We start from the raw sequence: 16500 nt of genomic DNA, 5'->3' as shown, positions 1-16500 counted from the left end.
GAGTGTGTCAAAAACAATTATTGGAATCATATGAGTGTGCGAGATATGCCAGAGATTGAAAACGGTCTCAACGTATTCGTGACTTCTATCAAACCATAGGGGCTTCTAGGGTTCCTTACTGTAGTTTTCCATATGCTAAGATAGGGTTTAGTCACAACGGAAAAAGTAAAATATAAAACAATCATTAAAATACATGTAAGCATGATGCAGCCTGCTTACATGTAATACAAAGTGCGAGAAAAAAAGTTTTTTGAATGGAATGATAGATGCAGGGGCGTGTAGGTGCTCTCCCAAAATATGAATTGTAATGATGAGTATCTTGGATATGTAAGTGATTGAGGCAAGTAATGATGATTCTCTGGCCTCCAATGACATCTACGCCTCTAGTCATGATACGTTGCACCTCATTATATAGAGAGAAAAGTAATTTAATTATTATAAAATATTTTACATTTTAAATCAAAAATTACTTTTAAAAAATATCTTATAAATTGAATTGGAAGAGTGTATAGATAAACTCGGCACCACCAAGGCCTCTTACTGGGACTGTTTATGCGCTTAGTGGTTGATCGGCCATGCTGTTCGTGTCTTTGTTGGACCCGCGCTTCATTTTAATGTACAATTGTACATTCCAGACCTATTCTCTTATTGGCTCTAGCTTTTGTGCCTTACCCATTTTTTGGTTCAAACACTTCCTCCGAAAAAAAAAATTAATAAAAAATGAAGGGGGAGAAAAGGGCTTTATGCGTTATGCATCACAATGACGGAATATTAACGTCCCAATCTATAATGGGAATAGACGTAGTGGCCATTTTTATTTTAATATGGAAACGAATGGACATTGTTACGTTGGCTTGCAATGAGACGTACTGTAGTTATACATCAATTCAGTATCATCATTTGAAAATAATCCAAGATTAAATGAGTATTGAGCTGACCATAAGAATGTGCCCGACTTGTAGTCCTAGAACCTATACTACAATTATGCGCGCTTATCTTTTCATCACTTCTTGTCCTTCATTTATTCTCTTCCCCCATGTTTTTGTGCAGTTGGTTTCATTCTTATCAGTGTACTACATATGCAAGTTGAGTATATGTTACTGTACTAACAGCTATAGGTACTGCTATCGCTCATCACATCTCATTATATTCCAATGATGACAATTATGCCCATCATTTCCTTGGCTCTGGTCTTGTTCCTTCTTCATCTTATCGTTCTCTCCGCGCAGCCTGACTTCGGTTATTACAAGTGTTTCATTGGAAGAGGAACCTACCCAAACGGAAGTCCCTATCAAACCAACCTCAATACTCTTCTTTCTAATTTTTCTTCTGACACAAAAATTGACTATGGCTTCTACAGTTCCACCTTCGGTGAACGCCCCAATATAGTTCACGCACAAGGGCTGTGCCGAGGAGATTTGAGTCCGAGTTCTTGCAGGAATTGCCTCACCGTTGCCAAAATCCTTCTCCCAAGGCTATGTCCAAATCAGAAAGACGCATTTGGATACTTTGACTTGTGCACTTTTCAATACTCAAGCCGTCCATTGTTGGGATACCTGGACCCTGAATTCTCCTACAGCTTCAACAACCCACAAGATGCAATAGACGTAGAAGAATACACAAGTGCGCTTCATGATCTATTGCAAAGACTAAAAAGCGAAGCTGCTTCTGGGGACTCTCGTCGGAAGGTGGCTGTCGGAAGCAAACCGGCCGGTCAGTTTGAAACTGTATATGGTCTTGTTCAGTGCAAGCCAGATATGTCTAGGCAAAACTGTGACGCCTGCTTGGAGAAGGCTATCTCAGATATTCCACTCTGTTGTAAGAACAAGATTGGTGGTAGGGTTATCAAACTGAGCTGCAATCTTCGATTTGAGAAGGGCCAGTTCTACAGTGACTGAGTTTCAGTTTTATGGGTGAATTAATATACGTAGTTGGCTTTGTGTGTTTAGAAAAATAAGTAACTCACCTCGGAATATGTGTTTCATATATCGATGGACTATAGTAAATTATAATAAATGTAAAGATAGATTGAGTGGTTTGTGTGTTTCATGAAGAGTGAAGTTTGAGGAGTTGTATGGAAAGTCTTAATATACATGACTGTTTTAAATATTTCTCTCTTTCATTCAAAAAGGTAATCTCTCTATTCCAGCATGATTGGTATATAGGAATATCTCTCTGTAGTGAATTTAAATATGGGATGTAAGATTTGCGGGATGCAAAAAAAATAAAAAATAAAAAATAAATAAAATAACGTTGTGGATGGACATTGTTGTAGTGCTGCGTCAAATTAAATCAACGGTAACTTCCACGAGCACTTTAATTGGCAAAAATACCTTTTTAACCCACATGTTTATAAAACTAAGTTTCTCTTTTGATTAAAGGGCAAATTTGTCCTAAAAGATGCAATTGGTATTCTTAACCCTTGAATGGTACGATATTATTTTGGAAGTTTTAAAATGGTGTAATATCATTTTATAGTAATGTTTGACTGTTGGTTGAAAATTCTAACTAGGTTAAAGAGCAATTTTGCCCTGAAAGTTTTTCTAAAAAAGCAATTGGTATCATAAACTTTTTATTAGTGCAATGTGTTTGGGTTATCAATATTCAAATCAGAAGAAAAATCCAATAACCCATTATATCAAATTAGTAATGTTAAAATTCATATTTAGGGATTTTTTTTTATAAGAGATCTTACTCGAGGTTGATTTGATATAAAATCAACTCTATCTTGAGTAGCTCACATACTTATTTTGCCTGTGAGCTGGTCTTGGCTTATATAGGGTTAAATACTGATAACGCAAAAAATTTATAGCCGTAAGTGTATGGATCGAATGCAATATGCTAGTGTGTCAAGGTCGATCTCATGAGGAATCAATCACAATAGCAATTAGGCAATAAATTTTCACTTTTGTTTACGTTAAGCAAAATCAATTGGAATCGATTAATTAACTAAAATTGAAATTGAATTTAATAAAAACTTAGCAAAATACTTAAATCCAACAACCACGCAAGTAAAAATTAACCTAGAGTCACTAATCTCCTATTAATGTCTTAGACTCCATTTTAACTTAATCAATTAATTTCAAAGCCAATTTTGTTAATCAAGAGTTTTAATAGTTATTAAGGTCTTTCAATCTACTAACAACCCTCTATGTTATTTTTAACACAATTATTCAAGAGGCAACTCAATTCAAGAACACTCTACAATGATTATATGGAACAATTAGATATATGTCTATCCTAATTACAAATTTGATAAAATCTAACCCCATATTACTCAATCCAATGGTCTAGAAGAGATTTTCCTTTGTCAAGAAAAAATTCCAACACCTAAAATCATATTTAATGTTAGCCAAGCATCAAATAGACATTAAAAGTACAAGATTGAGTAACTAAAATCAACATTAAGCATAACTAATAGGTAAAAACAAGTCTAATCCATCAATAGGTTCATAATTCTTCTAGGTCTGAAAGATTCAGCCACACATAAATCTAAAAATTGCAAAGCTAAACAGAGAATACATCAAAATAAAGAAGAGAAGGAGAAGAAAAGCTTAATTGGAGTGATTTTGGATGAAAATCACTAATCTCCCATGAAACCCAAGTTCTCCACCTCATCCATGGTGTTTTTCCTTTTTTCCCTGGTCAATTTGGAGCTATTGGAGACAAGCAAAGACGAAGCATGTCAAGCAAAAATGTTCAGAACCCTAAAAATATCAGTTTTTCACAAAGCTGTGCATTTTAGTAACTGACAATTATGTTGCGGCATAATCAAGTTGTGCTACGGCATAAATCTCATTATTATTGCCACTGTCATTGAATTGTGCTATAGTATAATTCCAGTATGCTGTAGCATTAATCTTGCCTTTTCTTCATTTTCAGTTGTTACTTACATATAGCTCTTTGAGTCTTAATTTGGATTACCATACACACAATGTAACATTATTAATGAAAGTTTAGCTCAAGTAATTCATTCATTTCAACAAGGTATTACCAAATTACAGACTTGTCCAAACTTGCCCATGACCAACAAAGACTAGCCTGCATTTTGATTTAGAGGCATTCAATGTATTTTAACCCAAAATTTTCTTCTAATTTTGGATTATAACAATTTGTTGGATCCTTATTTTGATTTAAAAGTTGATACCTCAAAAACATTGTGACAATTAAATGTTTATGACACCAATTACTTCTTTAGACAAACTTTTGGGATTTAACTTTTTTTTTAAAAATAATTAAATATAGGATGTTGCTCAAAAAGCCAAATTTGGGATTTAGGGATAATTTAAAGTCAGCTTTAATTTAATGTTCACTGCCGAGCTGGTGGTGAGTATCTTGGTGCTGAGTACTAATATTCTAAATCGTTCAAATCTCCAAACGCTCTATTCGATTAATGCGATATCTAAAGGTATGATATAACAAAGATTGAATGAAGGCTTTAAGTGATAAAATGAATAAATTTCCCACGAACGATGTGGCAGCAGGTGTAAAGTTAAGCATGTGAGTGAATATTGATCATATGAAGTGTGGGTTTCTTATACTAAGTAATTGAATCATTAATTCCGCTGAAAATGTGGGCTCAAACTAGATCCTGCATCTCTCCCTCTCCCTCTCCCTCTCTCTCTCTCTCATGTGAAATTGGATACTCTCTTCATTATCATTCTTCAATCATCCTCCAACTCATTCCCTCCATATGTACTTTTCACGCTGCTTATTACTCTTAACCAATAGACAATTTGACACACCTGCAACTCATCCTTACGGTTTTTCTCAACAGTTCCAACACCGACAAATGTAGAATATATATTCCATTGCTGCAGAAACTTAGAAACCACACTTCAACATCCACAAAATACAAATCACATACAATACAAAAAATCTGAGTTGCTCTTTCAATCTAAGTCACTTCATCAATTGTTCTATAATGACTGAGTTTAAGTTTTGTGAATGAATTTGTATGTATGTATTTATGTATATAGTTGGCTTTGTGTGTTTAGAAAAACAAGTCACTCATCTAGGAATATGTGTTTCATATATCGATGGACTAGTAAATTATACTAAATGTAAGATAAGTTGAGTGGCTTGTGTGTTTCATGAAGAGTGGAATTTGAGGAGCTGTATGGAAAGTCTTAATATATATGACTATTTTAAATATTTCTCTCTTCCATTAAAAAAAAAATTGAGTTGTATGGAGTAGTATATAATAATGAATTTATATCTAGGAATATCTCTGTAGTGAATTTAAATGTGGAATGTAGTGAATGGACATTAATGTCAGGTTATAATGAGATGCATGCGCTGTATGCAAAAAAAAAAAAAACAGAGATAATCACATACCGGTCTCATGGAGGCAGACTTATTTATAAATAAGTTTTGTAAAATTTAAAAGTCACAAGTAGATCCCTTAGAACTTGAATATAATTTGAAATTGAAATAAAAGGATAATAATGTCCTTATTTAACATATATACACATTGTATTAGTTAAATAATTTATAACTCCTTCATCAATAATTTATGACAATAACTTCAACTTTGTTAGTAACACATGATTGTTTAACTATTAAATATGTAAAGTTACAACTGTAAAAAATTAAAATTGTAGTTATAAATTAACTATTTGATTGATGTTATATATATTTAATAGTGGTATTATTATCTTTACAGCTTAATTTTAAATTATACTCAGGTTCTAAGGGTCTTGATTGTGATTTTTGAATTTTGAAAACTTATTTATAAATAAATTTGCTCCACATGACCTATATATAATTTTTTTTAAAAAAAATAATGCTGTGGATGGGCATTGTTGTTGGGGTTGTAATGACTAGTGCTACATCAAATCAATGGTAACTTCCACAGGTACTTTAATTCAGAAAAATACCTTTCAACCCACATTTTTATAAAACTAGTTTTTTTTCTTTTGGATTAAAGGACAAATTTGTCCAGAAATTTTAAAAATGTTGCAATATTTTGCTCTATAATTAAGTTTGACCAATGTTAACTATTAGTTGACAATTTTGACTGGAGTGAAAGAGCAATTTGTTTCAAAGGTTTTTCTGAATGAGTGATTAGTATCTTAAATTTTATATTAGCAAAATGTTTTTGAGTCATCAATATTTAAATCAGAAGAAAAATCTAATAGCCCATTATATCAAATTATCAATGTTAAAAATGGTTCATGCATATTCGTGGATTTTGCCAAGAACTTTTATTCAATGTTGCTTCAATGCAAAATCAACTTTACCCTTAGAATTCTATAGAGTTTTTCTTAAAATTTAGACTTGCCCTTATTTTGCCCATAAGTAGGTCTCAACTTGCACATGCTTAAATACATACTTGTTCAAATCTATCCATGAGCAATAACAACTAGCCTATATTATGAACTAGCCTATATTATGATTTAGCTAGAGGTTTCAATGTAATTCAATCTTAAATTCTCTTCTAATTATAGCTTATAATAAGTTGTTAGATCATTCTTTTAATTTGAAAGTTGATATCCTAAAAGCATCATGCCAATCAAAAGTTTATGACACCAATTATTCCTTTAGACAAGCTTTCGAGGCAAAATTGCCCTTTAACACTTAACAATAATAGTCAATGTTGCCTTTTCAGGTAAGTAAATAGCATTTCAATTAGTTTATAAATCAAATTTTTTTTTACTAAATATTGTTAAATTATATTTATATGCATATTGCTATATCTTCAAATTTTGATGCTAATTATTTCATATTTAAATTTAAATCATTTCAAATTGAATTTTTTCCATTGTACTAAGCTTTCAAGGAAAAGAAAGAAATGTTCTATGATTGAGTTTTTTTTTTTATTTTTTAATATATTGTTAATGTTTGATTTATGGGTTGAAAAATGATTTATCATTATGATTTTAACTTTATTAATTATTAATATGTTTGGAAATATGTCCATTATATTAAATTTTATAAAAGAGTTGTAGTTATTTTTCAAGTATGTATTCGCAAATAATTGTTAGACAATATTGTTTGACTTTATGGCTTGACAAATTCGATTGTGCTTTATTTGTAAAATTTCCAAGGCAACATAGCACTAATCGAAAGTTAAGAATGCCATTGTACCTATGAAAAAACTTTCAAAACAAATTTATCCTTTAATCCTTATCATTTCAAAATTAACATTCAACATTGTTATATGTTAGTTCGAGGGTAATATTGCAATAATTTCAGCACTTGAAAAGTAATAATATTGTTCTAACAAATAGTTTAAGATAACCAATATCACTTTACAAAATAATTTTAGGACACAATTGTACTTTAACTCTAAATTTTATATCATCTCATAATTTTCATAAGCTCCCAATTGTCTTTCTATATTTTATACATATTTTTCCTTTTGAATATGCTAAGAATTGTTTCCTTCTTAATTGACGTATTAGCAGCAAATCCAATATATGAAGGAGTGTAAAAAATCCCTAGGTTTTGAACCGATAAATCGTTCAAATTTCATTCTCCGAATATTGAAGCTATTTGCCAATTTCACATCAATATACCGTCAGATCTTTCTTCTGAATGCCAGACGATTAATGTTTGAAAGTAAACGTGTTTCTCTATATATGTAGTGTCTGTTGTCATTGGTTACTACCTCTTCTCTTGTATAGTCTTTCTTGTTTAAATTGATTTGAAGGAATTCGAATATTGTGAAATCGATAAACTGTCAAATATGATGTAACTTATTTGAAATAATTGTCAAATAAGTTGGTGCAGAAAAACTACATTCACCAAATTTACAGACATTTTATTTAACATTTGTATTTAATCATCAAATTTATTCTTCATATATGAAGATTAAATAACCATCAAATACATTTATCCTTATAATATGGTAAAATAAGTGTTACACTAATAGCCTGTTTGGTTGAATTACACACCCTCTTCGTAATGATGAGTGTAATGTAATGCAATGCAATATTGATAGCGGGGAAGGAGAGGAAGAGGTGTTGCTAGCGGTGGTGGTGAAGTTGCCGACGGTGGTAGTGAAAAGTTTCGGTGAAGAGTTGCCATTGATGAAGAAGGGGAAGGAAGAGAACAGTTCAGAGAGGGTGAAGACGGTATTTTCGGAATAAGGCAATGGTAATGGATGGTAATGAGTATTCATAGAGGGCCACCTTTTTGATAATCATAATTACCATTACATGTGCTAATGCCAACCAAACAAGCACTTCAATGGCAATGGATGTGGATTACCATTAATTACTATTACAAGGTTACAGTGGGATTGAACCAAACAGGCCTAAGGCTTTTCTTTTATGCAGTGTAAACTGACAAACTCTGAAGCTAGCCCGTAGGTAGTTTCGATAGATCTGCACTGTTTCAATTAATTGTGAATTTAATTGATAATTATATTGATACCACTGACTTTCTTGTTAATTATAAGCACTTTCGTTAACTGAACTAGGCGTCCGGATTCTGAAGAGATATATGCACACACGCAAGAAGTAAATAGAATGCCCTTTATTATTATTATTATTATTATTATTATTATTATTATTTTCAATGACAAAACACAAAGCAAATGCCATGAAGACAAGAACGACCCATCCACCCGCTCATTAGTCGCCACCAGATGAATCAATCGCTAGAGAAATGAAAGGGCATGACAGCAGCAATTAGGTCAGATCACGGAGTTTTATTCAGATGCTCCAGTGCTGTTTTCATCTCCTCCAGCTGAGCCTCAGAAAGTGTGTGAATCGGCACACCCCACCACGGCTTCTTCATCAATTCCTCTCTCTTAGCCACAAACTGCTCCAGTTCTCTTATCTTCTTCTCGTACTCCGTCCTTTCCATTTCGACCTTTGGTTCTTGATCCTTCTCTGTACTTTCGAATTCGATCACGACCTTAGGTTCTGGAACCTGGTCTGCCATGCCTGAAATTGACCTGCAAAACACGAAACTTGAAAGCTTACAGAAAACCAAAGAAGAGAAAGAGCTATTTGAGCGGCGCAACTAGGCAGAGGGTTGGATGTGGTTTATAAAGAATGCTAGAGATGAAGAAAGCCGTACGATTCACAAGGTTGTTTCTTTGAGTGACAGATGAATGGTGGATTCAATGTGCACGTATATGTTCTCTCCTTTATTTAATGTGGCCTTCATGCCAGGTTTTAGGGGTTTACATGCCATGTACTCAGGTAACGTGGCTTCCATGCATAAATCAATACCGGCCTCTTTCCTTACCTGATTTTCTTCGCTGATTGTGATCAGATGGCTCAGAAAAGTAATTAACCAAAATCCAAAAAAAAAAAAAAGGTTAACTTGTACTAGTTGGGCCCTCCTCCGGCAAGTGACAGTACATTCCCATGCTACATGTGCTGATGTGGCCTTTTTGCCCAATTGTATAGTTCTTTAATGAAATTTTATTAAACAATACTCCCTCATGTCTTTAATATAAGACAAAGTTTGAGAGCTTTTTTATTCTTAATATAAAAAACTAGAGTAACTAATGCTTTTTTAAATTTTACTCCTTATTTATTTTTTTTTGAATTTTAAAATACAATTTATTATGGTTGTTAGTTAAAAAAAGGGGTAAAATTGGAAATTTACATTTTTTAATAATTTTTAAGATATAATTGTCATTCCTTAATAAACATGAAATTAGTTAACTTTGTATTACATCAAGGATCAAAATAATACTCCTGTTCTAAATTATAAGATATTTTAAGATAAAATTTTACATACTAATAAAACTCATTAAATTTATTTTACCATCTTACTTTTTCAAGATAAAAATATAAACTTTTAAAAGTGCCCTTCATTTAATATTCAATTGATGAAAGAATATTTTTATCTGAGAAGGGTAATATTAAAAAACTATTATTAATGAAATCTTATTTTTATCTAAATGTCTTGTATTTTGAGATAATAAATCTTTTCTAAAAGTATTTTATAATTTGAGACAGAAAGAATATGTCACGTCCCAAAATATAGGAGTAACCAGCAAGGGATGTATACTTAAACGCCTGTCCCTTAAAACCTCAATTAAGGAGAGTTCTAAAACAATATATTTGAATTACTATCTGCTTAATTGTACACATGTAAATTTACTTTTCACACAATCAAAATATCAACTTTTTTTTTTGTAAAAGTTTTGACAGCACCTCATATAGAAGTAGAATCTCTTAAAATCTTTACAACAAAAATTTTACAATTTATCCCCAGCAATATGGATTTCCATTCCTCAGCAATAGATAGACAATACAACAAAGAAAATTAGGACCCTAACTATAGTCTATATGGAGCACCTAATTATATTTTCATAACATAATTTATAAATTCATATTTACATAAATAGGAAATATTTACAAAATAAATCCCCACCAAGCTTAGCAAAAATTCTCTCATTGAAAGTAGGACGTACAATGTCAGCTACACTGTTTAAGGCTAAAATAACTTTTCAGTGAATAACATCTCAATGATAAATAATTGAACATAAAATAAGGAAAATTTGAAGCAATTATGTAAGTTAAACAGATAACGATTTTTATAAAAATATTTTAATAAATTCTGAAATAAGAGAAATTTTATATAACTTTAAATAAAATCTTAAACCATTTAATTTTCAAATCAAATGTTATTATCACTTGCTTTCAAAGAAGCAAATAAACTAAATAAATAATATTAAATAAATTACTAATTAAATCCCACAAGATACAAAATTACCAAGTAATCAAACTCATATTTGTAGGGACTTATCAGAACATGTAACAAACGTAGACACACAGTCCACGAGAGTAAATAACCAAATGCAGCTTATGTCATGAAAACAAACGTGAACACTCAGTCCACAAGGGTAAATAACCAAACGCGGTCGAAACCATGAAACAAATGTGGACACATAATCCATGAGGGTAATGCTAAACAAACGCGGCTTGAAGCCATGAAACAAACGTGAGTACAATGCTCACGAATAACCATCCCTCCGTTCCACGTGCGTTAGCCATCGCATGGGACTAGCACCTCCTATAAACACCCTGCTAGCTAGGTGTACCATTGCGCGCCAAGGGCTAATGAAACTGCCGTTAGCAACTAATGTTTTGTATACAGTCCCTTTTTAAAATCACTTTCAAATATGCGAGAAAATTATCACTTTCAAGATACAGTTCTCATTTTCAAAATCAAACTCGCATGAATACTTTTAAACATTAAAACTTGCCAAAATTAAATTTCATATCCAATGCTCATGCTTACATTTATTGAATAATAAAAAATTTCAAAGTCAAACTCGTAAGAATCATTCTCTAGATCAATTCAATAATTTTCAGAATAAAAATTCCATAATTAAAATTCAAACTTGTATTTATTGATAAAATAAAATTATCAAATCTGGTATCTTTACAAAATAAAATACTTTAATCAATAAAATATTCAATAATCACATTGTTGCTGAAAAAAGGATTTGTATAAAAATGTAATGTTTCAGTAAAATTTTATTGAAATATCAGTTGAGACGCTATCCACTTACCTGATAAACGTCCAAAATAATAGTTTGTGCCTCATAAACCTCTCAATTGTCCTTTAACTACTCTATTATCTAGACAAGAATAACAATATATTTCTTTAACAATAACCCAAATAAATAAAACTACATCAATTATTCAACAACCTAATATCTTGCCTAATGCATAATAAAGTTTGACTTATCCTTAAGCCACCAGTCATTTAAAATCTACATCCTTATTTTTATTTTTATTTTTCAAACCTAACATGTGCTTTTAGGCAAATTCCTTGATGATTTTCCTAACTATAGTATAGAAAATAACTAGCTCTTGTATTGTCATGTAATCCATGATACCTTCATCCCATTTGGTTATCTCAATAGATTGAAATATCATCTCTTGTTCAAATACTTTCAATCACCAATTCTAAAATTTATGCCGCTTCCCAATAACTCAATTCCTCATTAACAATCAATTTAGACTCAAAAAAACCAAACCTCAATTTATTTATTTATTTATTATTATTATTTTTCAATCCATTCAATACTTTACATGCTCACTTCTCTATCTAATCATGCAGCTCTCAAGAATTCAACTAATAACACATTAGCTTTATAATTGACAAAATCTCTTATAACACTCAAATTAAACTCACAAGTAATTAGTGTCCGAGCCAATTATGCTTTATGAGAATTATTGACATTTAAGAAAAAAAATCATGAACAATCAAGACTTCCCCTAACAAACTTTTATCTAATACCTTATAGGCATTGATATTCAAATTTTAATACTAAGTTCTTCCTTCATATCCGATCCCACAATTCCTTCAACATTTGTACAGCATCAATACATAACTTATTCAAGCATCCAAAGTTTATTCCCTCCGTAAGATTAATATGATTTAAATACAATTCAAGCCCATGCTACTTTCTCTTCTTCCATGAACAAAATTCTAGCTTGCTTAATCGCATTGTGACTGCCTCCAAATAAATTCGCACAGCACATTGAACAGAAAATAAATATAAATTTGCACCAATCATTCTCTCACACACACATAGAATCAGCAAGGAGGAATAAATTACAACATCACCCATAAAAACACATGCACATAGGGGATTCAACGAAGGGAAAAATTTTAAGCTGCTGCCCAGATTCAACCACGACAGAAATGGTATAAAAAGAAGAAACCAACAGAAACAACGGAGGTAGAAAATCATGAACCAATAATAATGCCCGCAGCCACACTAAACCAGTGAGAACAGCGATAGTACAGGGAAGGAGAAAAATTTCAACAACCATGCTCAAAAGTGGAGATTCACCGCAAGCACAGATCAAGGAAAGAAAAAGATGAAATTCAACACAGAACAGGGGAGGGAAGAACTCACGGTTTGCACCACAACGCTGTGGTTCTGGGCGGACATCTCAGCAACAGCAAACGGAACTCCTATTCTCATCAATACCATGTTGAATAGCAAAAGGATAGAGGTGCTGGATCGAATGACTTGAAGCTTCTGAGCAATGAATCTCTCTTGCTCTCAAACGAAAGAAAAGTTCCGATAACACCCACGACAGAGAAACGAACAGAGGAGAAGGAGCGAAGAACAGAAGGGGAGGAGAATATCACTGGTGACCCACATCACCGATGATGAGCTGGACGGTGGAGTGAAGAGTTGGGATGGTCCAAAATTTCCAGATGAAAAGTTGAAGTCTCTCTCTCCTCTGGTCTGTAGCTCACTGACAAAGAGGGAAACAAAAATAATATATGAAAGTTGATGGGAAAATTATAAATGAAGACCCCTCAAATTTTTTTTTATATTATTAACATTATATTCTATAAAAAAAAGCAAAGGCATTTTAACACTTTCTCCCAATAAAAGAAAATAAACTAACATTTAATTTAAGTAAGATTCAAACTCTAAATCTCCATATAAATAGCCAGTATCAATTTCGCTAAACTACTATTCCTCACTTATCCTAAAATTATGATAAATAAATTAAATATTAATTAGGAAAAAATTTATTTTATTTTTAAAATTTTGGGTCACTACAGAATATTTGATATCTAATGCTAATGAATCAAATTCAAATAATGTGGAGTTTAAACAAAAATAACCCTTTTCAAAACATGTTTTGCATATCTTTTATTTGTGAATGAATTTGAACATTTTGATTTTCATTTTAAAATCCATTAACTCATCCCTATCTTTTCCTACTGCCAGCTGCTTTGGGCTAAACTCTATCCATATTTTATGGTAAAACAAAATTTAATGCTAGGAATTTACATTGATATGAGTTCTATGAATGTCTCAAATGCTTTCATCCACTAGATATTCGTGTTACAATTGTAGGATTCCATCAATGCTTGAAAATTCATGCTTGACCAGAATAAATGAAACGATGAGTAAAAATGGCGTTTTATGATGATGTCTTTCAATTATTTCTCAGCAACCATATGAATTGATGGATTAAGCTATATAAGGCATATAGTAAAAGACAGTTTTATGATCTCTCTGTATCTTTTACCAACACCTTCGGCAATCATTTGATCGAATCGACGATCTTTTTCCACGTCGAACATTCATTAGATGAAAGAAAATAGAATAGTACTCATCGAATCCAGATCTTCAGGCATTCGCATAAGGGGCTGTAAAAAAGCCACAGATACTTTTGAACACATAAATGGTTCAAATTTCATTCTCTAATGAAGCTTTTTTGTTTCAAACATCAGGTATCTTAAACCTTAATCCGCTTCAATTAAAACATTTGGTTAGTAGAAAAAAATTAAAAAATTTATCGGAGGGTAATCCAGATTAAGTTAGGCAGAAGATAAAGGGTGGCAAAACTTTTTAATTGCCATTTTCACATCAAAATTATCAGAGTAACGCCACCCCAAAAATCACGTTACAAACAGGAAACGTACGTGGAAAACTGTAATTCTCTGCTGTGCTGATGTGGCCTTCATGCCAGATTTTATGGGCTTATACTTATATATATATATATATATATATAAAATATTATTTTTTAAAAAAATCTTTTTTATAAGGTTTATTTGCCCATGCCCATGGATGATATTTGCTATGCTACTACCTCTTCTCTCTTCTATAAACTGTCATGTTTTAAAGTGATATGAAGGAATTTGAATATTGTCAAAAAAAAAAAGAGTTTGAAAGTATATTAACGAACACAGAACAACAATCAATACGTTGATGAGTACAGTTATTGCCAGGTAACAACAATGATTGATGAATGAGTAACCTCTGGCTGTAATGAATCTCGATTTTCTATTGATCAGATAAATAAGCATAAATTTTTGTGCCCTTAAAATGTATTAACATTTTATTGATAAAATCACATCAGGCGTCGAAAGCCAATGGCATAAAATCAATCACCCAAATTAGGTGTTTTATTTATTTATTTATTTATCTTTCCACAAAATCAATCCATTCACCTCTATCGAATTATATTCGCTTGGTTCTATCTATATCTTATGAGATAACCAAAGAATATTCGAGCCATATACACTTTTGCTTCATTATTACATGTATTTATCCCATCATGAAACTTTTGAAGCTTTTGGATAAATGCGACTAACCCAGGTTATAAACTGATGATAAATAACTTATAATACCTTAAATCCGAATAATCTTTTCTGTCAATATTATTGTTTCAATTAAATTTAAAGTGAAATTATAATAATATTGATATCATTGACTTTTTGACTGTCTCCAGGGCAGATTAAACAAAATATACATTAACTGCCAGGCCCAGGAGACAACCCGAACACATAATAATGATTTTGAGGCATAATCATCAAGTGTTGAGATAGTTTGACCCAATAAGAATAATAGTTATTTCTCTTATAATGCAAAAAATTACCAGGCTTTAATTATAAATACCTATATGAATAAGGATGTTGTCATCAGAATTCTTTTGGAGCGGTCGAATGTTTTACATTTGGTGGGTATATTATCTTGCCAGAGAAATTATTTGCTCAGCAATATGTTGAATATATAGCTAATCAAAACAATATTAGAATCAAATTTAGCTAAAATTATGACATGAAAAAAATTAAATAAAATTGAACTAGCTAGAAAGATGAAGATATTTAAATGAGACATCCATTCATCTAAATATATAAAAGGATGTTTTGGGTCAACACGTTGTATGAATCTACTTTTGTATCTCTTCTCAGAGTCCAAGAAAAAATGAAACAAGGCCATGTGATGTTAGATACTGCTCTATATGTATACCGGACGCAGATCAACAGGGGCATCATAAAATATAAAATGATAAAAATTTAAATTTAAACGCTATAAAATTTAATGTAAATTTATATTGCCCAAAAATAATAATATAAATTTAAATTTAATAGATTAAGAACTTAATGACTTAAGTGAAATATCATAGGCTTAAATTTTTTTTTAGAACTCAAATATGCTCTATTTTGAATCCAGTGCATTCAAAATTATTGGGGTAATGGGTGCAAATTTTCAAAAATTACAATGCACATGTAAATATCTCTAAGTTGAGTGGAGCATTTGCCCACCCTCAACTCTATCCAGATCCGCCAGTGTGTGTGTGTGTGTGTGTATGAAACATTTGAATTTCATGTATTTTTGTGTCTCAATTGTTTATCCCACGATGTCATCACTTTATTTTTAGAAGGGCATGTGTCATGTCACATAAAATTTATAAACTTCAACATCATATATAGTTCCCTTTCTATCTTTTAAGTGATATTATGTCTTCTTTTTTCTATATATAATTTGGTTTTTATACATATTTTCCTTGTAAATATGTTGAGAACTACACCCATTTATTTTGTTAACATTTTATATATGTATTTACCTATCTTTCACACTTCCAATTTGAACCACTGGATGGATAAGAAAATTAAAGGCACCAAATTCGCCCAAAATAATAATTATCCACCATTAAGTTTTATCAATGTTTTTCTTTCTTAAGAGCAGATGACGACGCTTATTCTGCATTAAACACCTAGAAAAAGAAGGCCTCAATTAATTCTATAATGCTTAACTCT

General features: G+C 31.5%; 1 protein-coding gene across 1 annotated transcript; it reads left to right on the top strand.

Annotated features, from left to right (window-relative positions):
• The first annotated feature begins 984 nt into the window (after window positions 1-984).
• LOC129293956 (cysteine-rich repeat secretory protein 38-like) lies at window positions 985-2109 on the top strand. The gene has a single exon (XM_054932107.1). The coding sequence runs from the start codon at window positions 1155-1157 to the stop codon at window positions 1896-1898; it is 744 nt and encodes a 247-aa protein (XP_054788082.1). The 5' UTR covers window positions 985-1154; the 3' UTR covers window positions 1899-2109.
• The last annotated feature ends 14391 nt before the right edge of the window (window positions 2110-16500 follow it).

The sequence above is a fragment of the Prosopis cineraria genome, unplaced genomic scaffold (genome assembly GCF_029017545.1).
Source record: "Prosopis cineraria cultivar Desert tree isolate PC_DT_omini unplaced genomic scaffold, ASM2901754v1 PC14, whole genome shotgun sequence".
Taxonomy (NCBI): Eukaryota; Viridiplantae; Streptophyta; class Magnoliopsida; order Fabales; family Fabaceae; genus Prosopis; species Prosopis cineraria.
Note: the sequence above shows the minus strand (reverse complement) of the source record. Positions and strands in the feature narration are given on the sequence as shown.